The 26,816-nt window shown below is 41.7% G+C and overlaps 2 protein-coding genes and 2 non-coding genes across 5 annotated transcripts in view; 2 read left to right on the forward strand and 2 right to left on the reverse strand.

The window, feature by feature from the left end:
• MATN2 (matrilin 2) overlaps positions 1 to 6,417 on the forward strand; it is a 167,868-nt gene extending 161,451 nt beyond the window's left edge. Inside the window, exons 15-19 of the mRNA XM_031669683.1 lie at positions 657 to 809; positions 2,456 to 2,527; positions 3,236 to 3,370; positions 3,747 to 3,845; positions 5,859 to 6,417. Coding sequence (XP_031525543.1) covers positions 657 to 809; positions 2,456 to 2,527; positions 3,236 to 3,370; positions 3,747 to 3,845; positions 5,859 to 5,914 — 515 coding nt within the window. The 3' untranslated portion in view covers positions 5,915 to 6,417. The remainder of the gene's footprint in view (positions 1 to 656; positions 810 to 2,455; positions 2,528 to 3,235; positions 3,371 to 3,746; positions 3,846 to 5,858) is intronic.
• Positions 6,418 to 12,645: 6,228 nt separating this feature from the next.
• On the reverse strand, positions 12,646 to 16,660 carry RPL30 (ribosomal protein L30). 2 transcript variants are annotated; one of them, XM_003903004.4, is made up of 5 exons: positions 16,582 to 16,660; positions 16,421 to 16,473; positions 16,025 to 16,170; positions 13,846 to 13,976; positions 12,646 to 12,741 (listed from the first exon to the last, which is right to left on the reverse strand). In XM_003903004.4, exons 2-5 carry the CDS (start codon positions 16,439 to 16,441, stop codon positions 12,692 to 12,694), a joined length of 348 nt encoding a protein of 115 aa, XP_003903053.1. In that variant the 5' UTR covers positions 16,442 to 16,473; positions 16,582 to 16,660; the 3' UTR covers positions 12,646 to 12,691. The 2 variants fall into 2 exon arrangements, with proteins under 2 accessions (XP_003903053.1, XP_031525544.1); XM_031669684.1 differs by having other exon boundaries at positions 16,421 to 16,630.
• LOC116268733 lies at positions 13,273 to 13,404 on the reverse strand. The gene has a single exon (XR_004175901.1). It is a non-coding gene; the product is annotated as a small nucleolar RNA SNORA72 (small nucleolar RNA).
• Positions 16,661 to 19,552: 2,892 nt separating the features above from the next.
• On the forward strand, positions 19,553 to 19,659 carry LOC116268720. The gene has a single exon (XR_004175890.1). It is a non-coding gene; the product is annotated as a U6 spliceosomal RNA (small nuclear RNA).
• Positions 19,660 to 26,816: the final 7,157 nt, after the last annotated feature.

A 26,816-nucleotide genomic window follows, 5' to 3' on the forward strand; every position in this document is an offset into this window, starting at 1 on the left:
AAGAGTATATAGGGGAAGGGAGTCTAATGATCAGTGTAAGAAAAGCTTTTGACGCAAACGCATATCCCTGTTGAAATCTAAGGCTGATCTTGGGTTTGTTCTTTTTCCTGACTTTAGGGGTTTCCAGTGGTCTGCAGATTCTCCTTTTCAGCTTAGCACTTCCTCCCAAGGTTGTGTCGTCTTAAGAGAAGTGGGCAAAAAGCAGCTTCACTTGGCCTCAGGTCACTTACATTTCCTGTCCTGTAGCTTTGAGTAGAAACGAGGTTATTAGGTCATAAATTGACTTGATTCTTAGAATTCTTCCAGAAGAGATTCCCATTTAGCAAGCCATAAAAAATAGTGCTCACTTCTATGAATCCAGAAGGCTAATTCAGAGGGAAGTTGCAGATTCGTTAAATAGCCCAGCCCAGAGCTGAGAAACAGGTTAGTAGTTTAGCTCCCCAGCGTCTCCCAGATGCCTCACTTCTCTCTTGGATCCCTCCCTTTTGCTCATAGGACAAAAATTAAAATGGTAGAAAAATAAAAAGGAAGGTTGGCATGGACCTTTCAAATCACACCACTTAACATCTAACTGGCTTTGGGTGCAGTACACACAACTTCCAGACCCTGGGAACACAACTCTAACTACCTTCCTCTTAATTTTTCCTGCACCCTAGGTATCACTATGTATGCTGTTGGGGTAGGAAAAGCCATTGAGGAGGAACTACAAGAGATTGCCTCTGAGCCAACAGACAAGCATCTCTTCTATGCTGAAGACTTCAGCACAATGGATGAGATAAGCGAAAAACTCAAGAAAGGCATCTGTGAAGGTACTATAGCTTACACAAAGACCTTCGCAGACAGGGCAGCATGAACTCTTTTTTTTTTTTTTTTTTTTGAGATGGAGTCTCACTCTGTCACCCAAGCTGGAGTGTAGTGGCACAATCTCAGCTCACCACAACCTCCGCCTCCTGGGTTCAAGTGATTCTTATGCTTCAGCCTCCCGAGAAGCTGGGATTACAGGCACCCACCACCACACCCAGCTAATTTTTGTATTTTTAGTAGAGATGAGGTTTCACCATGTTGGCCAGGCTGGTCTCGAACTCCTGACCTCAAGTGGTCCACCCACCACAACCTCCCAAAGTGCTGGGATTACGAGCGTGAGCCACCATGTCCGGCCCATACAAACCCTTTACTGATAAATTCTCAACCAAAAAAAGTGTCTCCTTCATGGGCAGGACCAGCAATGCCTAGAAACAGTACAAAAAGAAGGGCTGGGCACCATGGCTCCCGTCTGTAACCCAAGCATTTTGGGAGGCTGCGGTGGGAGGATTACTTGAGTCCAGGAGTTCAAGACCAGTTTGGGCAACAAAAGTAAAACCCTTTAGGAAACAAAGTCTCTGAAAAAAAAATTTTAAATTAGCTAGGCATGATGGCACACACCTGTAGTCTCAGCTACTTGGGAGACTGAGGAGGGAGGATCGTTTGCACCCTGGAGGTCATGGCTTCAGTGAGCCATGATTGTGCCACTGCACTCCAACCTGGGTGACAAAGCAAGACCCTGTCTCAAAAAAAAAAAAAAAAAAAGATGGGAACAGGGGAGGCGGGAAAGAAAAAAATAATAGCTACCATTGTTTGAGCCCTTGCTCTGCGCCAAGCAGTGTAATAAGTGTTTTGACATACCAGCATGCTTCATCCTCACAAACACCCTAGAGAAATGATCATTTAACTAAAAATCAATTATTATATAAATCAGGAGAGCTGAGGTGCAATTTCAGAACATACCTATAATTGAAGTGGAAAGGGACATAGTTCTTCCAAGCCCACTGTTAAAATTAATGCCTTTCTGCGTGGACTATTTGTTTACAGAATATTAGACTGCCCTTTAGACTTTAGATTTTTGTTATGCATGCTTTTCTCCAGTTTACTAAGTGTGCTAGGTATGCTTACGGATAGCAGTTCTGCCCATTTTTCCTTGTAATCATGTCCCCGGTTCAGCAGTTAGATCCTAGTCTAGGTGCTGTGTCTTACCCCTCTAGGGAAAGAACTCTTGAGATGAGGGGTAACAGGGAGGGAAGGCCTTTCAGATTTCTGTGAGTAGAGAATGTTTTGCCTCTTGATTGTTTCATTCAAGTTGAAATGCCTCAAGTAGAGCTGCTGCCAGTGCAACTAAAATCCCTCAACAACTTCACCTTTTTTCCTGCCCTACTTTCTAGACATGACCTTTTTGGGAGCATTCTTAAGTAAGATGTACTTAAGGGGTCCAAGCTTCTCTTACGAGAGAGAATTGCCCTAGAGTGGTCATAGGTATCATGGTAATCAACTGCTTTTTTGAATCTTTGGTGTTACCAAACAAAACCAAAAGACCTTAGGTTATGGCAGGTAGGTAAGGAGGTGGTCTGGGAGCAGCTTCCTGAAGAACACACACATGCCTGTGGACAACCGTCACTCCTTTTGGTCATCTTTTTCTGCTCAGCTCTAGAAGACTCCGATGGAAGACAGGACTCTCCAGCAGGGGAACTGCCAAAAAGGGTCCAACAGCCAACAGGTACAGTTTTTAAGGCAGTGTTTTTAGAAATGTTGGTGGGTGCTTCTACCATGGTTTCCCTCCAGATAAAACTTGTGAAGAAGTGAATGTAAGTATGTTCAAATTATGATAATTAAGGCCTTTTTTCCCTCAAAAAGATAGTTAACTTTTACTCTTACATTAAGCCATATTTGGTAACTAGCATCGTTTCAGGTGACAGTGTTTTTGTTGTTGTTGTTGTTTTGAGACAGAGTTTCATTCTGTTGCCCAGGCTGGAGTGCAGTGGTACAATTTTGGCTCACTGCAACCTCCACCTCCTGGGCTCAAGTGATTCCCCTGCCCCAGCCTCCCGAGTAGCTGGGACTACAGGCGCCTGCCGCCATGCCTGGCTAGTTTTGTATTTTTAGTAGAGACAGGGTTTTACATGTTGGCCAGGCTGGTCTTGAACTCCTGACCTCAAGTGATCCACCCACTTTGACCTCCCAAAGTGCTGGGATTACAGGCATGAGCCACTGCGCCTGGCTGTGTTTGGCTTTTTGCTGTTTTTTTATTTGTTTTTTTAATAACGATGTTTACTCCACTAAAGTAACAAGTCTTTTTGCTTCAGTATGTCCCAAAGTAAAGCTCGGCACCAAGTGCTAGGAATACCAAGTACCTTACTCTGCTGATGGCTGTTTTATAACCAAAAGCGTTAAGCAGGTTTGATTGCAGTTTTCTCTCTCTTTACAGAATCTGAGCCAGTCACCATAAATATCCGAGACCTACTTTCCTGTTCTAATTTTGCAGTGCAACACAGATACCTGTTTGAAGAAGACAATCTTTTACGGTCTACACAAAAGCTTTCTCATTCAACAAAACCTTCAGGTAATTCAAAGTAAAATATTACTATAAGATAATTTCAGCCTTTCAGCTTGCCAACAACCTTAGCTTAGAAGGAAAGAAGGAAGTAGGAAATGGTATAGAGGAAAAGAGAAGAAAGAACTTAAGTAAAATGAGAACTGAAACATAAACTAAAAGAAACTGGAGCAGTGTTCCTCACTAATCCACAGTGAGGGCCACTTCCAGTGTTGGAAGCATATACAGTGCTTTCCTGGTATTACTTTACTGGATCTGGCTGCATGGAAAAAGTGGAACATGTCTTTCATTATGGTTTCCTCCATATGCTGATTCATTCCTATTATTATGTGTCTGGGAAGTCTGGTGGATTCTAGAGGTGAACACTTTCCATCTGCTTTCTCAGGAAGCCCGTTGGAAGAAAAACACGATCAATGCAAATGTGAAAACCTTATAATGTTCCAGAACCTTGCAAACGAAGAAGTAAGAAAATTAACACAGCGCTATATCCTTTTCTTGTATTAGGCTTCTGTATGGAATGCAAAGAATATTATCAAAACTTCACACACACTCTATGTAGGTTTTATCAACTGAAGTCAATCCCGTGAAGTCACAAAGAACAGTGAACTCCAGGAAAGGCTTTTTGCTTTAAAAAGCAGCCTGACAGGTGTTTGAGAGCCAAGGGCAAGCCAAGCTTAGTAGCAACAGTCAAGCACTTAGTTGCCATCGGCCCTTCTAGGGGGCTTAGCAAGAAGGCCTGTCAGTCAGCATACAAAGTAAGGAAAAGAGACTGACCTAACTCCCTCTCTGCTAGGAGGGTATGTAGGACATGAATGAGGTCTGAAGTGCATCAAAGGTACAGCAAGTATAGGCAAAGAATGTTGTAGAATGAAGAGGTTTCAAACTCAGTCTAAACTCCAAACTTTTCCTTTAGCCCAAAGGAACACCACAGCCACATACGGATTCAGTGTGTGTAGTTTCTGGAGGACAGGGGTGGCTTTTTTTTTCCTTGGCAGCAGAGATCTTCTCTTATCAGCACTCTAAAAAAATGAAACATTCCACCAAGGGAACAGCAGGATCCAGTGATTCATTAAAACAATATTACAAATGAAAGGAATGCTTGGTGATAATAAAGAAAAGAGGATTCAGTGCTTTTGCATATTGAACACCCTGCCAAATGCTCTAAACTAAAAATTACAGTAAGCGTACTAAATCTGTCTGATATCTCAAGTGCATCAACTAGTCTACAGGGAAATGGCTTAATTCTGAACTATCTATCTCTGTGCCAATGGGCTTATGTAATAAGGAACAACAGCATAGAGCAATTCCATTTCTGAAAGTTGGAAATATGCTCCCTCAAGTAAAATGAAATAATCTTCCTGAGAGTGGTTAATATACATTGACGAATCTGGGCTCTCATTCTGCCCTCAAGTGGGCAGATAGAGGGTATTGAGGAGCTTACAGGGTAGACCAATACCTATTCTAATGCCCTTTTCCTCTCGCTTGCCTGTCCCACCCCAAAGTTCTACTCACAAGAGACTAAAGAAGGTATATTTTTACATAGGTCAGAATTCCTCAAAACTGTGGCCTTATGTGGCATCATGGTGAAAACTCCCTATCTCCCTTTGCTTCTGACTTCGTATCTTACTTTCCAAGGTTGAATTCTTTCATTGTCTTCTCTTCACCACATTCTCAATATTATCAATTCTGGCTCCTAGCAGTGTGCTATGGCAAACTAATTTACAAGCATTAAGGGTGGAAGTGGAATTACAATTAAAAAAAAAAAAAAAGACTGCAGCTGGGTGCTGTGGCTCACACCTGTAATCCTAGCACTCTGGGAGGCCAAGGTGGCCTTGCTTGAGCTCAGGACTTCGAGATCAGCCTGGGCAACATAGGGAGGCCTTGTGTCTAAAAATTAATAAATAAAATAAATAAGGCTGGGCGCAGTGGCTCACGCCTGTAATCCCAGCACTTTGGGAGGCCGAGGCAGGCAGATTACCTGAGGTGGGAAGTTCGAGACTAGCCTGGCCAACGTGGAGAAACCCTGTCTCTACTAAAAATACAACAAAATTAGCCGGGCGTGGTGGCGCATGCCTGTAATCCCAGCTACTCGGGAGGCTGAGGCAGGAGAATCACTTGAATCCTGGAGGTGGAGGTTGCAGTGAGCCAAGATCGCACCATTGCACTCCAGCCTGGGCAACAAGAGTGAAACTCTGTCTCAAAAAAAGAGAAGGAAAAAAAAACAAAAATAGAATTAAAATTAAAAAGACAAATTCACACTGAGCTATCTGGCTTTGATGATGTTTTTAAAAAAACGCAAAATATTTGTCTTAACAGAAATGTTAAATGAGTTCTATAAATTTACAAGTCAGGGTTTTAAAATACTCGACAGAAATGGGGGAAAAAAACCCAAAACCTTTTCTATTTCAGAAGCCAAAATTTTACATGGATAAATCAAGTTATATTTAAATGTAAATAAAAATAGACAATTCTTCATCTTCCTTAATTTGAGATTTACTAGAAGAAATGACACAGAGAATGGAAGCCCTGGAAAATCGCCTGAGATACAGATGAAGATTAGAAATCGCGACACGTTTGTAGTTATTGTATCAAGGATTACAATGAAAGCAGTGCAGAGCCCCAAAGCGCAGGCTATTGTTAAATCAATAATGTTGTGAAGTAAAACAATCAGTACTGAGAAAGCTGGTTTGCCATAGAACAAAGACAAGAAGTAGACACTAACTTGTATAAATTTATCTAGGAAAAAAATCCTTCAGAATTCTAAGATGAATTTACCAGGTGAGAATGAATAAGCTATGCAAGGCATTTTGTAATATACTGTGGACACAACTTGCTTCTGCCTCGTCCTGCCTTAGTGTTGCAATCTCATTTGACTATACGATAAAGTTTGCACAGTCTTACTTCTGTAGAACACTGGCCATAGGAAATGCTGTTTTTTTGTATTGGACTTTACCTTGATATATGTATATGGATGTATGCATAAAATCATACGACATGTACTTGTGGAACAAGTTGGATTTTTTATACAATATTAAAATTCACCACTTCAGAGAATGGTATTCAGTGCAAAATTCTTAGTTTAACTTTAAATGGAAGATATCTATATATGAGAAACGGCAAATTAGCCTATGAAAAAAATGCTGAATCTCATTAGTAATCAGGAAAATGCAGGTTAAAACAATACCATTTTTCACCCATCAGCTTAGCAAAAATGAGGATTTTTTTAAACAAGTGTTGGTGAGGATGTGGAAATGTGAGGCTCTTCTAAGAATGTAAATCGAGCCGGGCACGGTGGCTCAAGCCTGTAATCCCAGCACTTTGGGAAGCCGAGACGGGCGGATCACGAGGTCAGGAGATCGAGACCATCCTGGCTAACCCAATGAAACCCCGTCTCTACTAAAAAATACAAAAAACTAGCCGGGCGAGGTGGTGGGCGCCTGTAGTCCCAGCTACTCGGGGGACTGAGGCAGGAGAATGGCGTAAACCCAGGAGGCGGAGCTTGCAGTGAGCTGAGATCCAGCCACTGCACTCCAGCCTGGGCAACAGAGTGAGACTCCCTCTCAAAAAAAAAAAAAAAAAAAAAAGAATGTAAATGGCACTCTTTGTAGAGTAAGTCTATTGACATCTCATAAAACTGAAAATGCACACAACCCTGTAAATCTAGCAACTGCACTCAGTTATCTAACTAGATGATTTCAGCACATACATACAAAGAGACCTGTATAAGAATGTCACTAGACTCTGTAAAAGCAAAAAGCAAGGAACAACTTAAACATCATCAGAAGGGAAACTGATAAACTCTGGTGTAATCCATACCACAGAAATACAACACCACATGTACAAGAATGTGCTACATCTACACAAATACATGGTCAAACTCAAAACAAAAATGACTTTTAAAAGAATGACAAAATGTTTAGCACACCATTCCTGAAAATTAAAAAAAATCAAAAATGTCACTAGTTGTTCAAAGATATGTAAATATGTATATGTAAGTATAGGAAATGTTCTAAAAGGATATACCTAAATTGAGAAAATAGAGAAGTGAAAATAGGGCCAAAGACTTCAACTTTATCAACTCAAGAAGGAACTTATAGCAAGAAACACCCTAAGTGGGAGCTTCAATAAGAAACGAAGATAGCCAAAATGACATCCTTTCCATGGAAGTCACTGTATTTTAGAGTCCAAATGATGCTTTACAAACAAGACATGTTGAATAAGCTTATGTTTACATATTTAAAGACAAGTATTTCCATTAGAGTGTCCTCTTAAGGGACAGTGCAGGAGAATTGGAAGACCATCTCCTAGGCCTCGACTTTATCTGAAAATCATGATTCTTTCTGGGTATAGAAGTTTTGATTCAAAGTATTAAACCTTTAGTTTATATTACATTTGAGTAATCCATTTGACCCTGAAAACACAAGTTTTCATTAGGAAGTAATACTGGTTTGGGTTGACATTACTTTTGAGGTAGTCATGCATCACTTAATGATGGGATACGATCTGAGAAATGTCATGTTAGGTCATTTCATCATTGTGTGAACATCAGAGTGCACTTAGAAAAACCTAGATGGGGCCGGGCACGGTGGCTCACATCTGTAATCCCAGCACTTTGGGAGACTGAGGCGGGTGGATCACGAGGTCAAGAGATTGAGACCATCCTGGCTAACACAGTGAAACTCTGTTTCTACCAAAAATACAAAAAGTTAGCTGGGCGTGATGGCAGGCGCCTGTAGTCCCAGTTACTCAGGAGGCTGAGCTTGCAGTGAGCCGAGATCGGGCCACTGCACTCCAGCTTGTGGGACAGAGCAAGACTCCGTGTCAAAAAAAAAAAAAAAACCAAACAAACAAAAGAAAAACCTAGATGGGTATCCCACTACACACCTAGGCTATGTTATATACCCTATTGCCCCTAGACTACAAACCTGTACATCATGTTACTGAATACGGTAGGCAACTGTAAAACAATGGTGTTTCATCTAAACACAGAAAAGGAACTTTTCAGCCTTATTATAATCTTATGGGATCACTGTTGTATATGCCATCCATCACTGGTGCATGACTGTTGTGTATGCAGTCATTATGTGGTGCATGACTATCAGTTCTGGCATTGCTGCCAAGGTGGCTCAATTCGACTTTACTCTCTGTTGTGTTCAGGCTCCACCTAGTGGCTCAAAAGACTGCCTCCTCCTTTTCAGCAATTAAATACCTTTGAACCTAACATTTTCTCTCTCTGCCATGAGAATTTTTTTTTTTTTTTTTTTTTTTTAAGCTATTAAACACATTTCTCCTGGGGGAAGAAAAACCTCATGGCAAAAAAAGAAAAAAAAAAAGCCTCCAACCAAGGCATTAAAATCTACAGATTAATACAAGATATTTAACTTGAAGATTGTCTAAAATATTATTTCTCAATTTTCCTTGTTTTTGCCACTTGTACATCTCAGTGTAAGGGTTCTGCATTCCATTTGCATCACTTATTGGATTTCATCTGCAAAATAAGGCTAATAATAATATTGAGTGGTCAGAGGACTAAATGAGTTAACATACACACTATTTTGTAAGGTACTTAAAACTTTTATTATTTATTTTTTGAGATGGAGTCTCGCTCTTTCAGCTAGGCTAGAGTGCAGTGGCGTGACCTTGGCTCACTGCAACCTCCACCTCCCGGGTTCAAGCAGTTCTCCTGCCTCAGCCTCCCAGTAGCTGGGATTACAGGCACCCGCCACCACACCTGGCTAACTTTTGTATTTTTAGTAGAGGCGGGGCTTCGCCATGTGGCCAGGCTGGTCTTAAACTCCTGACCTCAGGTGATCAGTCAGCCTCAGCCTCCCAAAGGGCTGGGATTACAGGCATGAGCCAACATACCCGACCACATTATTTATTTTTAGAGACAGGGTCTTGCTCAGTCACCCAGGCTAGAGTGAAGTGGCACCACGACAGCTCACTGTAACCTCAACCTCTTGGGCTCAAGCAATCCTCCTGCCTCAGGCACCTCAGCTGCTGGCACCACAGGCCTGTGCCACCACAATGGGCTAATGTTTTTAACTTTTTTATAGAGAACGGATCTCATTACATTGCCCAGGCTGGTCTCAAACTCCTGGCCTTAAGTGATCCTCCTGCCTCAGCCCCCCTAAGTGCTGAGATTACAGGCGTAAGCCACAGTGCTGGGCCCTAAAACATTTTAAATGTTCAGTATTAACTGTTATATTTTTACTCTTTAGCAGCCAAGAGTATTGGACACAAAGATGGTGCTAGAGCTAAGTATATGTTGAGTGAATGCAAGGACAGAATAAATTCTTTGCTGACTTGAGGAAAGTAATCTGGCAGATTCCCACCCCTAAACCATCTTTTGAAGCAAACAGGCAGTAGTAAATTAAATAATGGTAAATGCATAAGAAATTTAAGAACTACTATTAACAAACTTCTGAACTAGAAAGGCACAAGCGTATCAATAAGAGAATTAAGTAAATGTTTAAGCCCTAGTAGTCATTAACCACTCTAATTTTTGATAAGTGACACAAAGTTGAATACCTTGAGTCCCTCTCCTGCAGAATCTTAGTTAGAGAGAGGTAATCAATGCCATAAAAAAAGGTTCTAAGGTAACTCAGAAGCACCTGTTTTAGACTGGGTGCTAGGCTGACCCTCAGAACAAGCACAGGTAAGCCCAGAAAAGGGAGGAATGGGGGAAGGAAACCAGATTCCACTGCAGGTGAAGGGAGTAGCAAGTCTAAGTAGTAGTTGGTAGGTGGAAGACAGGGGATGGAAAACTTTTCCATGACACAGATGATTATCTTCCAGACAACCCAACTATTAATATTTGTATTCATAATCAGCCTAAAATTTGGTTTCTTCTCTACATTCCTTTTGCTCCTGCCACCATCCCATACCAACTGCAATTCTTAACACATTCTACAATATCCAACCTCTTCTTTCAGATTTCTATTTCCATATCTAAGAGTTCAGCAGAGGTATGGAGTAAATCCAATTGGCTGGAATTTCCTACAATCCTCTGAATATTAGAGCTACCCAAACACACTGCTTTCATTATAATCAGAAAAGAAAATTGAAATGTCACCTTACACTTTCCCAGATCTTCCTGGTCAGTGTCACTTTCTCTCTTACAGCAGTTTAAAAGCACTTAATCAAAGGTAACATAGGCCAGAATGAGTGAGGAATGTTTCCTATCTACTAGCTTTAAACTTCTTGTCTCTCTAAACTTTCTTGCTGAAAGAAAGAATAGTTGTGACTGCACAAAAAGAACGTGTAATGAAAAGGCAAAAACCAAATGATCTTATAGCATATCATCAATAGAAGGCCCTAGAAATCATAAATTTTCTAAAAAACCATCATTCCAAAATGCCTGCAGTCAGAAAACCACAACAGAAACCACGCAAAGAAAGGGTACAACATTCTGCAATATTGTAGTCTTCAGGTCACCACCCTTTGAGAAATTCTATTCGAGCTAGTCAACCTGAAGGAAAAACTAACCCAAATAGTGTGAAAAGTCAACTTATGGGAAAAACTGACCAAGTAGATAATAAGCACACAAACTGCCTTAACCACGAGACTGAAACATTTTGAACTATGAAAACACACTATTAGAGACCAGTAGTCAGACCAAGCAATTCTTATCAAAGATTCAAATATTTTATATCACTTTGGCCACACCAGTCTCTGGATATGTAAACATGAACACCTTAGAACACTTAAAATCTTTCATATATTCAGTGACTCTTAACCAGGAGAGAAGCTAGTTTAAAAATGTGGTGACATTTGGGGGTGATTACAATGACATGGAAGGAAAACCAAGAATGAAAAATACCTGCAGAATCCACAGCCCTCCACGACAAAGAATTGTCCCATTACACAATGTCAGTAGTGCTCCCAAATTGAGAAATACTGAGTAAACGAACTGGTAAAACTACTAAAAACCAGACTCTCCAAAGTATTAATATATCCACAACCTCAGATTAACTTCAGACACAAACTAAAATCATGAGCTATTCCCTTGAAAAAAAAAACAAACTCCTAACCCCCACCTATCAAATTGGGAACATGACCCACCCAGGGCTGTTATATAGCTATTAAGAGCTGGGGTCCTCTGACTCCAAGTGCAGTAAATGCTTGATTCTCTGCATACTATTTAGAAGGCATCCTCATTTACTGTCTCACTCATCTACCATCAAAAATTGCCTGAAAGAGGGGAGGGAGAAAAGAAGGAGCAAGGAGATTGAGTCTAAAATCCAAAAGACATTGTCTTTTCTGACACTTCTGTGGCCTCCCTCCCTCAAAGCCCAGCTGACGACATAGGGCATACGTTACTAGCACCATTCAACTCTGTAAATTAATATCTTTAACTAAATCATTATTTCCCCTCAAATTAATTCCTTTGAATGTTCCAAAGGATATTAACATATGAAGGATTCCCTGGGACATACTCTTGGGGGATGCAGTATAGTTTCCAAAAATGTGAATACTTAACGTACTTCACAGTGTATCTTTTAGGAGTATATGATTTAAAACATACTTGGGCAAACATGGACTTAACTACTGATTATCTGGGATTACTCAGAAATTGTCCAAGTGCACCAACTACTTACCTTAGGAAAGATTATTCATTAAAGTAAAACTTTTCTTGACCTATGACAGCATTTTGGATGGAGAAACATTTCAGTTAATCTTTTTTAGCTACTCAGATTTGGTAAATTGCAATTCTGGCTAAATTCTGGGCATTTAACCTTGTTGCCTCCTAAACACACTCAAATATAAAATGCAAACAACGTCCTGAGAATGGTATTACAAAACTTGAGCATCCTAAAAATCTAGTACTAGAAAGGAACCCAGTGCCCTCCCTTCACAAAAACTGGGCTGGGATCGGTGGCTCATGCCTGTAATCCCAGCACTTTGGGAGGCCAAGGTGGGGGGATCATGAGGTCAGGAGACCGTGACCATCCTGGCCAACATGGTGAAACTCAGTCTCTACTTAAAAAAAAAAAAAAAAAGTCCGGCATGGTGGCGTGCACCTGTAGTCCCGCTACTCAGGAGGCTGAGGCAGGAGAATCGCTTGAACCTGGGAAGCAGAGGCTGCAGTGAGCCAAGATTGCACCACTGCCTCCAAAAAGAAACAAACAACAACAACAGCAACAAAAAAACCCTGGAAAACAGAAATCAGGATGTGTAACTACTGAAAAGTCTTGCCACCACATCTGCCTCATCCTCTCGAATCCAACCTTCAGGAAATTGTATTGAAACAAAAATAGAGAAAAATACTGAAATAGATACAATGTTTTTAAAACAAGCAAATTTTATTAAAGGAAAATTTTGCATGGTTTACTTTTCACCAGTCTGTTCTGGCATGCTTCTAATGATGTCAGAGTCACCTAAAAAATAAAAATACAGTAATTTTACAATTTATTTAATAGCAACTGGTACCATAAAATTTCTCTACCTTTGGTTATCCCTTCTGTAGACAATGGTCTGCAAATTAGCACTGATTTTTTTTTTTTTTTTTTTGAGACAGAGTCTAGCACTGTAGCCCAGGCTGGAGTGCAGTGGTGCGATCTCGACCTTGGCTCACTGCAAACTCCGCCTCCCGGGTTCACGCCATTCTCCTGCCTCAGCCTCCCGAGTAGCTGGGACCACAGGTGCCTGTCACTGCGCCTGGTTAATTTTTTGTATTTTTAGTAGAGACGGGGTTTCACCGTGGTCTCGATCTCCTGACCTCGTGATCCGCCCACCTCGGCCTCCCAAAGTGCTGGGATTACAAGCATGAGCCACCGCGCCCGGCCAGCACTGATTTTTTGCAAAAGTTATCACATTACCTGTACTGTCATTTTTCTTAAGGTTAATCAAAGATAACCCAGAATCATAGCCATTATATGATCACACAAAACGATCATATAATAAAATTGGCTTATCACCAGCATTTATAAAACCAGACCTAGGGAAAGAACTAGGTCTGGGGACACACGCATGGTCTTAATATAGCGAATGTTTAGCCTGTCCTGACTATTACAAAATCAGAACAGCGAGAATATTCGCAGTATTCTATGAATCAAAGATTCACAATTGGAAAACAAAATGATGTAGATTTTTTGGCACTTTTTTTTTTTCCTCAAGCTAATTTTACATGTCTATTCTCAGGAAGCAAGAATTACTTTCTTCCGTTTTGCCAGATTATTCTCCCCTTATAATTTCACCTTTTACCAATTCTCTAAGTCATTATTGCGCAGGTACTTCATCAAATGAAATTTATTATCTGACAGTAAAAATTTTAATTTATAATAAAGCCAATTATAATGTGTCGACATTCATAACAAATTCGCTACAAAAGACAACTACAGGATTTGCCTTGCTATATCCATATTCTATCTGAATTTAGGAACCAAAGACATTTGCGTAGTAAGAAATACTTGTCCAGACATTACATTAGAAAGGCCAAAAAAAAAAAAAAAAAAAAAGACTTTATGATTTAAAAAGCATACCTGGATCAATGATAGCCAGTGTGCACACTCTGTAGTATTTTCCGCATGCTGTGCCCAGTTCAATATTATTTCCACTGTAGTGATGGACACCAGTTTTAGCCAACATTGCATAGTACTCTATTTCAGATTTCCTTTGGGAACCAAAAAAAGGCAAATAAATAAATGCAATACCAAGTGACTGACAGACTAAATGTTACTACTTCTTTTACTAGTGTTAATGTTCTTAAGGCCTTCAAAAAGTAACAAAATCACATACTACCCTTAAAAACATCATATTCATTATCCAATATAAACCAACATTTATATGTATCCTTTGCAAGTGAAGGGGCAACCAGCAAATATCTACTCAACCCCTACCATGTTTAAGACAGTATTAATACTCACAGAAGACGGCAGGATGCAAATACACAAAAGCAAAGCATTACTTGTGCAGTGGCACGATCTTGGCTCACTGCAGCTTCCACCTCCTGGGTTCAAGTGATTCTCCTGCCTTAGCCTCTCAAGTAGCTGGGATCACAGGCATGTACCACCACACCCAGCTAATTTTTTATATTTTTGGTAGCGATGGGGTTTCACCATGCTGGCTAGGCTGGTCTCGAACTCCTGACCTCAAGGGATTCGCCCGCCTCGGCCTCCCAAAGTGCTGGAATTACAGGCATAAGCCACTGCACACAGCCCTATTCTTTTTTTTTTTTTTTTTAATCTAATGAAACTGAGCCACAGAATAGTAAGTGGAGGATCCAGAATCCAAACCTTTAAAAAATAAGCCATTTCTATCACTATCCCCCATTGCCCAGAATTCTAGACAGGGAGTGACACCGTTTTAAAGTTAAAATTTCTGGCCTTATGCGTGTAATCCCAGCACTTTGGGAGGCCGGATCATTTTGAAGTCAGGAATTCCAGACCAACCTGGCCAACATGGTGAAACCCTGTCTCTACTAAAAATACAAAATTTCAGCGTCAATTTAGTAGACACTAATGGTTTTAGGAATCGGAAAGGAGTCCTATACTATCTTGCCACTCAATTATGTAGATCCACATACCAGCAATAGTGCTACAATGTACTAGTTGAAAAAGCACCTCAAGCTGGTAGCTCACGCCTGTAATCTGATCAGTTTGACAGGCTGAGGTGGGTGGATCACCTAAGGTCACGAGTTCGAGACCAGCCTGGCCAACATGGCGAAACCCCATCTCTACTAAAAATACAAAAATTAGCCAGGCATGGTGGCGGGTGCCTGTAATCGCAGCTACTCAGGAGGCTGAGGCAGGAGAATTGCTTGAACCTGGGAGGCGGAGGTTGCAGTGAGCTTAGATTGTGCCACTGCCCTCCAGTCTGGGTGACAAGAGCGAAACTCTGGCTCAAAAAAAAAAAAGCACCTCGGGCCCCACCCCAAATCCAATGAAATCAGAACTTGCATTTTAACATTACCCATGTGACTCCTTTGCACAGTGATGTTTCAGAAGCACTACTACAGAAGACGGGCTTTAAAGTTTCAAAGAATGGTTAGGGAAAAGCCCAACCCATGGGACGGGAAAGAAAGGGCCCTCCAGGCTTTGACAATAACTAGACACCCTATATAAAACGCTGTAAGCAGCTTATGCATTACCACAGAAAATTTGGTCACATGGTTTATATTCTGCAAGGTCCAAGTTTCTTTAGCTTATTTACAACACCCGCTAAGTTCAATTTCAGAACAGTGAGTCAAGCATAAACCTTGACTCAGAACTGATTTAGTGGGCTAAACTAAGTGATTCTATGATAGCCTGCAACGCCACGGCCCAGCCTCAACTTTTCTTACCTAGTTTTTTGACAATAAAACAAGTTCACACAATGAAGCATCATTAGACACCTCAAAGCTAAAAGAACCAAAAAAGCAGGACACAAAATACATGGAAAAAACAAATAATGTGTCTGTGCTTCCATCAAACCCCAATGTCCTGTTTTCACTCCTCCTGCCACACACACGTTTCTCCCCCAGAAATAAGCTCACAGAAGGGAGGCACATGATTTGGGGGTGGGTGGGGGTAGACGGCAACGAAGGGCCAAACACCACAATCGCTACCATAATTATCCTGCAAGTGTTCGAGTTCATGGTACTCAGATTATAAGTTTACACTCCTGTATATTCGTTCACGATGAATTCGCGGTAGGCGACGCTCGTTCAGGTTCTTCGATTACCTCAAAGCTGGGCAGTTGTTAGCGAGAATGACCAATTTCGCTTTGCCTTGTCTGATCATCTTCAGAGTCTGCTTGTACCCCAGGACGTACTTCCCACTTTTCATAACGAGTTGGAGCCTAGAGTTGATCGACTCCAGCGACTTTTTCTACAAAGCAAACATTAAACACGGACCTAAGGGCCTCGTCTGCAACCACTTCAAAACTGCTTTTTGAAGCCAAGCCTCTTAACTTCCGAAGTCGAGGACCCCAAGTCATTGAGAGGGCCACTGGGATTCCCTCTGGGGCCCTCCAAATGCCAGCAGGCATGCTGTCACCCCAGTGGGCTCACATCTGCCCGCCCCGGCCGAGACATCTCTCCACGTGAATCGGCTTCCGGGCCTGGCCCGCCTCACTCACCGTCTTCTTTGCGGCCACCATCTTCCTGCCTCAGGTGCGGGACGGCCCCCAAACTAGAAGAGACAGAGGACAGGACAGGAAGCTTAGGATCCGGAGTTCCAAATGGCAACCCGCAAAGCTCCCCGCGCTGCCTAAACCTTGGTCAGCAGGAGCCCACTCACCAAGAGCAGCCACTAAGATGGCCGGGGAGCGAGAAAGGAAGGAGTTCCCACAATGCAAAGCTCTTCACGGCAGAGCCGGAATTGCAGGACCGGAAGCGGAAACAGATCGCAAGCAGACGGGGCGGGACAAAAGGCGGAGGGCCGCTGCGGGTTGCTATTGGTACGGCTAGCTAGAATGGCTGCGGGGGCAGTACGCGGCGTCTCATACCTTTAATCCCAGCACTTCGGGAGGTCGAGGCGGGAGGATCTGTTCCGTCCAGCTCAAGGCCAGCCTGGGCAACATAGTGAGACCACCCCCGTCTCTACAAAAAATAAATAAATTAGCCGGGCGTGGTGGCGCACTCCTGTAGTCCCAGTTATTCCTAGCTCCGCCGTGGCTGAGGCGGGAGGATCGCTTGAGCTCTGTAGGTCGAGGCTGCAGTGAGCAGTGATCGCGCCACTGCACTCGGCCTGGGCGACAGAGTGAGACTCTGTCTCAAAGAAGGGAAAAAAAGAATGGCGGCGGGGATGTTCGCTTTCCTTCTTTGCGGGCCTTTAAGCTTCTCGGCGTTGTGTTGCTGTTGGGCTTGGAGCTGCGATCTAACGAATCGAGGAGCTTAGAACCCGGAGGGAGTTGGAAAAGCAGACTGAAGGTGAGGTGGGAGGGTCGATGAGAAGAGGCTGCGGCGGCTGCGACCACGGTCTTAATGCGACTGAATTCACCTTTTCCCTGAGGCGCGGCTCTTGGAGAGCCTTGTGGATGACTCCGCTGCGCCGCAGCCCCCGCATTTACTCTCCGCTTGGTAGAAGCAGCAGTGTCCTCACCCCTGCGGTCACCCAAGTTACCTGTTCCCTTCCTCTGGAGAGCTGTGGCGCCCTGCGCGAGTTTCCCAAAATTCGCCTTTTGTGTCTGTGTTAGCGTGAACTTGTGAGCCGAGTTTGCACTGAGAGCGCGAAAAACAGGTCTAATTTTTAAAAAGTATTTCTGCTGTTAACGCTGGATCTTGGTATAAATGTCCAGAGACAGACCACTGAAAATATTAGGCGCTGAAAATCCCCACCTAATCAATCAGACCAGTGGGTAAGCTACGTGAGGGAAACCTCTTCCCCTCCTTAATTAAGCCTCACCAAAAAACGCGTGCTATACCAGGAATCATTTACATATATGTATTTAATACTCACAAAATTTCCATGAGATAGTAACCCTTTTATTGTCCATTTTACGTATCTAGGGTTGTTGTCAGAGCTAGGACCAGAGCCCAGGTAACTTAGGTCTCTTCAAAAAGTTGATTCAGGCCGGATGCGGTGGCTCACACTTGTAATCCCAACACGTTAGAAGTCCGAGGTGAGCGGATCACCTGTCAGGAGTTCGAGACAGTCTGGCCAACATGGTGAAACCCCGTCTCTACTAAAAATAAAAAAATTAGCCAGGTGTGGTGGCTCGTGCCTGCAATCGCCAACTACCTCGGGAGGTTGAAGCAGGAGAATCGCTTGAACCTGGGAGGCAAAGGTAGCAGTAAGCTGAGATCGGGCCACTGCATTCAACTGCCTGGGTGACAAAGCGAGACTCCGTCTCAAAAAAAAGTAAAAAGGCCGGGCGGGGTGGCTCACGCCTGTAATCCCAGCCCTTTGGGAGGCCGAGGCGAGCGGATCACAAGGTCAAAAGATCGAGACCATCTTGGCCAACATGGTGAAACCCTTTCTCTACTAAAAATACAAAATTAGCTGGGCTTGGTGGCGCGTGCCTGTAGTCCCAGCTACTTGGGAGGCTGAGGCTGGAGAATCACTTGAATCCAGGAGGTGGAGGTTGCAGTGAGCAGAGATCACGTCACTGCATTCCAGCCTGGTGACAGAGTGAGACTCCATCTCAAAAAATAGTAATAATAATAATAAATAAAATAAAAATAACGTTGATTCAAGTGTGTGCCCCTCTTTGCTGAGAAATTAACCAAGTTGAATTAGATTATCATAGTACTTGCTTTAATATTTAGTCATAAATTACTTAATACTGCAAATCCAGATATTTGTCTTCCTCTACTACCCTCGTTCTATAAACAAACTCTTTTTGTTTTTTACTAATTTTAGAACTAACAGATAACTAGTTCTCTGACTTAAAGAAACTGAGACCTGGAGAAGTTGTGGTGCTGCTACCTGATAGAGTAAAAGTTGAAACATCAGTCCCCCTTTTAATCCTGTGTTCTTTATTTTTTTTTCCTGGTCCACGTTTCATTTGCGGTTGTCATCCTATTATAAAAACTGAATCCTCAAGAGCATTTTCCATTGCAATTCACTCCACGTACCATTTGGAAATGTTTATAGTCTGCCACTGACATTAGACATTCAGATATGAATCTTTTTTTTCCATTATCGTCAAACATTTTCTTGATATGCAGAGAACTACACCCTACCTTCAGTAGGCTAATAGTCATGTTGAGAAGGCAAGACCTATAAAGACAATTAGTACAACTCTAACTGCCATGTGAAGTTGTCGTTACAGATGTTACGTGTTTATTCCACAAACTACTATGTGCCATCAGCTGTGTTGAGCCTGTGGTCATAAAAGATTCCTTCAGAAACCTTGCTGTCTATTGTCTGAAGGAAGGTATAAGCAAATAGCATAATGTGTTTATTTAACAAATAGATATGATGAATTCTTCCTCACTCCAGGCAATAAGAATATACAAAGACATGGTGACTGTTCTTAAAGAGCCTACTATCTAGCTAGGCCTTAAAGGAGAGTAATATAGGAATAATTAATTTTGTATAGACTTTCTTGTACTTTTCACAAACCTTAACTCATGGTTACAATAACCTCATAGGCATTATTATCCTTATGTTACAAGGGCTAAGATTAGAGAGAAAAGTTGTTAAATAATTTAGTAAAGGTTAGACAGGTCAGAGCTGAGATTTGAAGTCAAGCACTTTGCAGGATTAACTGAAATCAAGGAGGGGATGCATTCTAGTCAGAGAAGAGCAGAAGCAAAGCTAAAAGGTGCTCGCTTCAGCAGCACGTATACTAAAAATTAGAACGATGCAGAGAAGTTAGTATGACCCCTGTACAGCAATGACACACAAATTCGTGAGAAAAAAAAAAAAAAAAAGCTAAAAGGAGACAAGAGTGGTTAGAACAGTTTGGCTGGAATATAGCATTCATGAGAAGGAAAGATAAAAAAAGAATACAAAAGAAAAGTGGAATGTTAAAGCTTTAAATGTTACAGTTGTAAGTTTGCTTTAGAGTGGAATTATAAGAAATCATTTTACACTCAAATTTTACTGTCTTTTCTAACCTTTTCCCAGAAATTTATTTAAATCCCTGGAAATTCCTTGTCCATTACTGAATCGCCTTTGGGAGAATGAATTCTGAATGGAAGAGGCGTGTTGATCAGTGATGCCATTGGGACCTGAAAACAGTGAAGGCTCTAAAATTAAATAGCCACCAGGAAAATTAAAGTTAGATATAAAATATTAAATTATTTCTAGAGATGGGATCTCACTATGTTGCCCAGGCTGGTTTTGAACTCCTGGCCCCAAGTGAACCTCCTGCTTCAACCTCCTAAAGTACTTGGTTATAGGTGTGAGCTGCTGTGCCCAAGTTTTTATTTATTAATTTAGGAGAGAGGAGATGGAAGGAGAGCAGAGAAAAGAGCACAAAGCTTTTTTTTTTTTTTTTTTTCTTGAAGAACAGATAGACAGTGTGTCAAAACAGAATGAACATACCTATATAAGCATTTTCGTGTGAAGATATACAAGATGACAGTGGCTTCCTCAGGAAAATGGGATTGGAGGTTGGAAGGAGGTAGAGAAGTACTTTTTATTAAAATTCCCTTCTGTGCTATTTGAGTCTTTTGGCCCAGTGATTCAACTTTTAGGAATTTATCCTGCAGAAGCAGTCACAGAGTTACTTGAAGACATGGGAACAAGAGTATTTATTTCAGCTTTATTTATTTGTTTTTTGAGACCGAATCTCCCTCTGTTGCCCAGGCTGGAGTGCTGTGGCGTGATCTCGGCTCACTGCAACCTCCACTTCCCGGGTTCAAGCGATTCTCCTGCCCAGCTAATTTTTGTATTTTTAGTAGAAACACGGTTTCGCCATGTTGGCAAAGCTGGTCTTGAACTCCTGGGCCCAAGCAATCCACCTGCCTCGGCCTCCCAAACTGCTAGGATTACAGGCATGAGCCACCATGCCTGAGCAGCATTATTTATAACAGCAAAAAATTAGAAACATCAAATGCTCATCATTCTTAAACAATATACAGTAATGCACTGCATAACGTTTTGGTCAGTCATGGACCACATACACAACAGTGGTCCCATAAGATTATAATACATTCTTTTTACTGTATGTCTTCTGTGTTTAGATACACAAATGCCACTGTGTTACTGTTGCCTACAGGTACAGTAGCACGCTGTACAGATTTGTAGCCTAGGAGCAACAGGCTACACCATATAGTCTAGGTGTGTAGTAGGCTGTACCATTTAGGTTTGTGCAAGTTCACTCTGATGTTCCAACAACAATGAAATCGCCTAACGATGTAGTTTTCAGAATGAATCCTAGTCATTAAGTGATGAATGACTATATATTTGTATAGGCATAGAAAACAGACTGGAAAACTATATATTTGTAGAGGCATAGAAAAAAGTCTGGAAAAGTCAGATATCATCAAAATGTAGAGAGATGAGAAGAGTGGGTCATGAGGAAGGGACCTTTACTTTTTCTTTAGGTTTTTTTAGTACTGCTTGAATTATTTTACAGTAAGCATTAATTATGGTTACATAAAAAATCCTTTTTTAATATTAATAAAGTGTTCATTTGCAATAAATGTGTCATGAAACATCAATTACTCCTCAATATAATACTTCTCAAAGTCTGGCTCTCAGATCACCTGCATCAAAATCAACGATTCAAACTCCTGGACCCCACCTAGCCCTATGGAAGAAATCTCTGGGTGTGGATCCTGGGAATCTGAGTTTAGCAGTCATCCTAGATGATTGTAATAATTACTAAAATTTGAGAATTAGAGACCTAAAGAATGAGATAGCCAAATTGGTTCTGAGACATACCTGCTTAGACAGAGGTATAAATTAAACAATAATGATCCCTTGTATTGAGTGCTCTACTTTCAAAGCTTTTTTTTTTTTTTTTTTTTTTTTTTTTGAGACAGAGTCTTGCTCTGTCACCCAGGCTAGAGTACAATGGTGCAATCTTGGCTCACTGCAACCTCTACCTCTCAGGTTCAAGCACTTCTCTTGCCTCAGCCTCCCAAGTAGCTGGGATTACAGGCACCTGCCACCATGCCCAGCTAATTTTTTGTATTTTTAGTAGAGACGGGTTTTTGCCATGTTGGCCAGGCTGGTCTTGAGCTCCTGATCTCGTGATCCACCCGCCTCGGCCTCCCGAAGTGCTGGGATTACAGGCATAAGCCACCATGCCCCGCCTTTTTTTCCTTTCTTTTCTTTTTTTGAGACAGGGTCTTACTGTGTCACCCAGGCTGGAGTACAGTGGCACAGTCATGGTTCACTGCAACCTCAACCTCCCTGGCTCAAGGGATCTTCCCCCCTCAGCTTCTGAGTAGCTAGGACTACAGGTGTGTGCTGTCATGCCTAGCTTATATATATATATATTATATATATATATATTTATTATATTTATTGTACAGACAGGTTTCACTATGTTGCCCGAGATGGTCTTGAACTCCTAGGTTCAAGTGATCTTCCCATCTTGGCCTCCCAAAGTGCTGAGATTACAAGAACTTGCCTCAAAGCTTTTGTTTTATTTATTTTTTGAGACCAGGTCTCACTCTGTCATCCAGGTTGGAGTGCAGTGGCACAGTCACAGCAACCTCGACCTCCTAGGCTCAAGCAGTTCTCCTGTACCAGTCTCCAGTGTAGCTGGGACCACAAGTACATGCCACCATGCCCAGTTAATTTTTAAATTATTTCTAGAGATGAGATCTCACTATGTTGCCCAGGCTGGTTTTGAACTCCTGGCTGCAAGTAAACCTCCTGCTTCAACCTCCTAAAGTACTAGGGTTATAGGTGTGAGCTGCTGTGCCAAAGTTTTTATTTATTAATTTAGGAGAGAGGAGATGGAAGGAGAGCAGAGAAAGGAGCACAAAGCTTTTTTTTTTTCTTTTTTTTCTTTTTTTTTTTTTTATCTTTTTTGAGACAGAGCCTTGCTCTGTCACCCAGGCTGGAGTATAGTGGCAGTGATCTTCACTCACTGCAGCCTCTGCCTCCCGGGTTCAAGCGATTCTCCCACCTCAGCCTCCCGAGTAGCTGGGACTACAAGCACCCGACGCCATGCCCGGCTAATTTTTGTATTTTTTGGTGGAGTCGGAATTTCACCATGTTGGTCAGGCTGGTCTCAAACTACTGACTTCAAATGATCTGCCTGCCTTGGCCTCCCAAAGTGCTGGGATTACAGGTGTGAGCCACCGCGCCTGGCCACAAAGCTTTTAAATATTCACTTTCTTCCAAAGTAATCAGGAGAGTTGCTGTCCCTGTTTTACAGAATGATTAAAGTGCATGAGGTAACTTTTCTGAGGCACTTTTCTTTATATGATACCAAGTATCCTGTCCCAATTATGTGCTATGGTTTGAATATTTGTGTCCCCTCCAAAATTTATAGGTTGAAACCTAATGCCCCAATGCGATAGTGTTAGTAGGTAGAGCCTTTAAGAGGTAATTAAGTCATGAGGGCAGAGCCCTGATGAATGGATTAGTGCCATAAAAAGGGCCGTGAGAAGGTTCGTTGTCTCTTTTGCCCTTCTGCCTTGTGAAGATGAATTATTCCTACCTGCAGAGGATGCCGCATTCCAGGCATCATCTTAGAATAAGAATCACCAAACCTGCTGGCACCTAGATATTGGGCTTCCCAGCCTCCAGAACTGTGAGCCAGTAAATTTCTGTTTATAAATGAACCAGTCTCAAGTGTTCTGTTAAAGCAGCAGGAAAAGACTAAGATACTATGTGTCCTCACTATACTTTAAAGAAAGGACTTAGTTGCTTTCTCCTAAGGATCTTACCATGATTTTGTACTGGAAACCACTGATGCCCAAAGCACTCATTTTGTGTATGAATCATGACCACAAAATGGGAATGCCTCCTAGGAAATCTTAACTGAATCCACTGTATCTCTCTTTGGAGACAGACTTGAGGCCTTGGTTTCTCTGTCTCTCTGTTTCTCTCTCTCTCTTTCTTTTTTTTTTTATTTTTTTGGTAGAGATGGAGGTCTCACTTTGTTGCCCAGGCTGGTTTCAAACTGTTCCTGAAGCAGTCTTCCTGCCTCAGCCTCCCATAGTTCTGGGATTACAAGTGTGACCCACTGTGTCTGGTCAACATTTCTCTTTCATACCTGCATGACTTTGAGCAATTTTTAAAATCTCTGCGGCTGGGTGTGGTGGCTCACACCTGTAATCCCAGCACTTTGGGAGGCCAAGGTGGGCGGATCACCTGAGGTCAAGAGTTCCAGACCAGCTTGGCCAGCATGGTGAAACCCGTCTCTACCAAAAATACAAAAATTAGCTGGGTGTGATGGCAGGTGCCTGTAATTCCAGCTACTTGGGAGTCTGAGGCAGGAGAATTGCTTGAACCCAGGCGGCGGAGGCTGCAGTGAGCTGAGATCGTGCTGCTGCACTCCATCCTGGGTGACAGAGTGAGACTCCATCTTAAAAAAAAAAAAAAAATCTGTAAGCCCCCATGTCCTCATCAATAACACTAGATCAAATAGAATAGGCCAGGCGCAGTGGCTCCTGCCTGTAATCCCAGCACTTTGGGAGGCAGAGATGGGTGGATCACTTGAAGTCAGGAGTTCAAGATGAGCCTGACCAACATGGTGAAACCCCATCTCTACTAAAAATACAAATATTAGCTGGGTGTGTTGGCATGCACCTGTAGTCCCAGCTACTCAAGAGGCTGAGGCAGGAGAATTGCTTGAACCCAGAAAGCGGAGGCTGTAGTGAGCTGAGATTGCACCACTGCACTCCAGCCTGGGCAACAGAGTGAGACTCTGTCTCAAAAACAAACAAAAAAACTGGATAAAATGAAGATGTGTACCTCATAGTATCGTTGTGAGGATCACAGCAAATATTATAGCACCGATCACAGGGCCTTGTATAGGAAAACCAGGCAGTGGATATTCCTCAATCTCACTCCTACCTCCACACCACTGCAACCCATACATACCTTTTGCAGTTAATCACAACGGCACAAAACCTATACACTAGAGGGAGAAACACTTGCGATGCAAAAATGACAGCCAGATCCTTTGGTTCATGAATATTTTGTAAATATTTTCGCATACATACTTATTAGAGCAGGGGCTGGCAGACTTTCTGTTGAGAACAAAATAGTAACTATTTTAGATCTTTAGGTCCATATGGTCTCTGTGACTACTCAGTTCTGTGGTTGTAGCACAAAAGCAGCCATAGACAATATGTAAAGGAATGGGCACAAATGTGTTCCAATAAAACTTTATTCACAAAATCAGGCAGCGGCTGAATCTGGTGTGCAGACTATAAGAAGATTACTATTATTGAACATAACTATTTTTAAGTCATATAGAGAATACCCTTATTCTAAAGAGATGTACATTGACATATTTGGGGTGAAATATCATGATTTTTTCCATTTATTTTCAAATAGTTCAAATAAAAATGTATGTAGATAGGCAGGTAGAACAAATGCAACAAAATGTTAATTGTTGAATTTAGGTAGAGGGTATATGAGTGTTCATTTTACTGTTCAACTTTTTGTAAATTTAAAAACCTTCATACCAAAAAGTTGGGAAATGTATATGCTTTAAGAAAGGACTTTGCCATCCAGATGTTATTCTTTCTGATACTAGTCTAGCATTTCAGAGTGACTTTGAAAGAATACCAACAGGTAAATGTTGGACAGAATTAACACAAGGCCCTCCTTTGGTTTTCCTTCACCAAAATTGCCGCTCCAAGTTTCTGAGAACTCTGTATGCACCTGAAATTATTGTGCTTCTGGCTTTTACTTGCTATGAAAATTAAAAGTGACAAGGCTGCATTTCCTGTTGAAGCAAGTACTAACAAGTTCATCTGATTTGTATTGGCCCATCTCCTTATTGTCAAGCAGTGAAAACTATCATATTCATTGTCATCTACTGTTTAGTGTTCAGATTAGGAAGCCGCCTATTATTGATTTCGAACTTAATTTGCCTAACTCATCCTTCATATTCTTGCCAGTCATCCTGGACATTAAACATGCTCACAAAGATCAGGAGAGGGAAGGACAATGAATCCAAATGAGAGAACCCTGTAAACTCAGTGAAAGCTGGTGGCCTTACAGCTAACTAAAATATACATAGACTGGGCACTGTGGCCTCATGCCTGTAATCCCGGCACTTTGGGAGGCCAAAGTGGGAGGATCACTTAAGCCCAGGATTTTGAGACCAGCTTGGGCAACATAGTGAGACTCCATCTCTATTTAAAAAAAAAAAAATTCGTTTTAATTAGCCAGGCGTGGTGGTTGGCATGTGCCTATACTCTCAGCTACTCTGGAGGCTGAGGTGGGAGGATCGCTTGAGCACAGGAGGTCAAAGCTGCAGTGAGCTGTGATCATGCCACTGCACTGCAGCCTAGGCAACAAAGCAAGACCCTGTCTCAAAAACAAACAAACAAAACCCATAAAACATTAAAACATATATACACCTATACAGAATTCTGAACAGGGGACAAGAGGGAATGAAGGTTACCTATTCATCTCTACCATTTCTGCCTCCACAATAATACGGAATCTGAAATACTTCTCTATTTCTTTCTGTTCAGACTGGCAGTGCTCCAGACTCTTAACAGTTTTGTTTTCTGGCCTTCACACTCTACGAATCCTGCTGGACTTGGTTAAAAATAGGCCAGATAAATGCTTTCTCCCATTTTTTTCTAAAACTTTTTTTAATCCAAGGAAGCATATGCTTTTTATATTCTAGGGTACAGAGAGCTCACAGTACTTTATTCACTATTTTACTGTGGAGAAGTGACACTTCTGGAAAGTAAAATGTTATCTAAAAAGTTTGGTCTTTTGGTTGATTTACATTTCTTAGAGTCAGTTTTTGAAATTTTACTATAACTGATATTCTTGTGTGTCTCTGTCCACAAGAGTATGAAGTTTTACATACCATTTTCAATGATTTGAAAAGCCTACAATGTACTTTTGTCCTTAATAAAGCCAGGAAGCACAGGCTAAGATGTCACATGTTTTTTGCTTTTAGTCAGAGTAATATTAATATAACA

The sequence above is a fragment of the Papio anubis genome, chromosome 8 (genome assembly GCF_008728515.1).
Source record: "Papio anubis isolate 15944 chromosome 8, Panubis1.0, whole genome shotgun sequence".
Lineage (NCBI taxonomy): Eukaryota > Metazoa > Chordata > Mammalia > Primates > Cercopithecidae > Papio > Papio anubis.

Excerpts from the sequence above, each read along its gene's own strand:
- RPL30 (XM_003903004.4), bottom strand. The coding sequence starts at position 16,441 with ATGGTGGCCGCAAAGAAGACG. Across the intron at positions 13,977-16,024 it reads AACAACTGCCCAGCTTTGAG|GAAATCTGAAATAGAGTACT; the intron begins GTAATCGAAGAA and ends TGGTTCCCAAAG. Across the intron at positions 12,742-13,845 it reads ACTGGCTATCATTGATCCAG|GTGACTCTGACATCATTAGA; the intron begins GTATGCTTTTTA and ends TTTATTTTTTAG.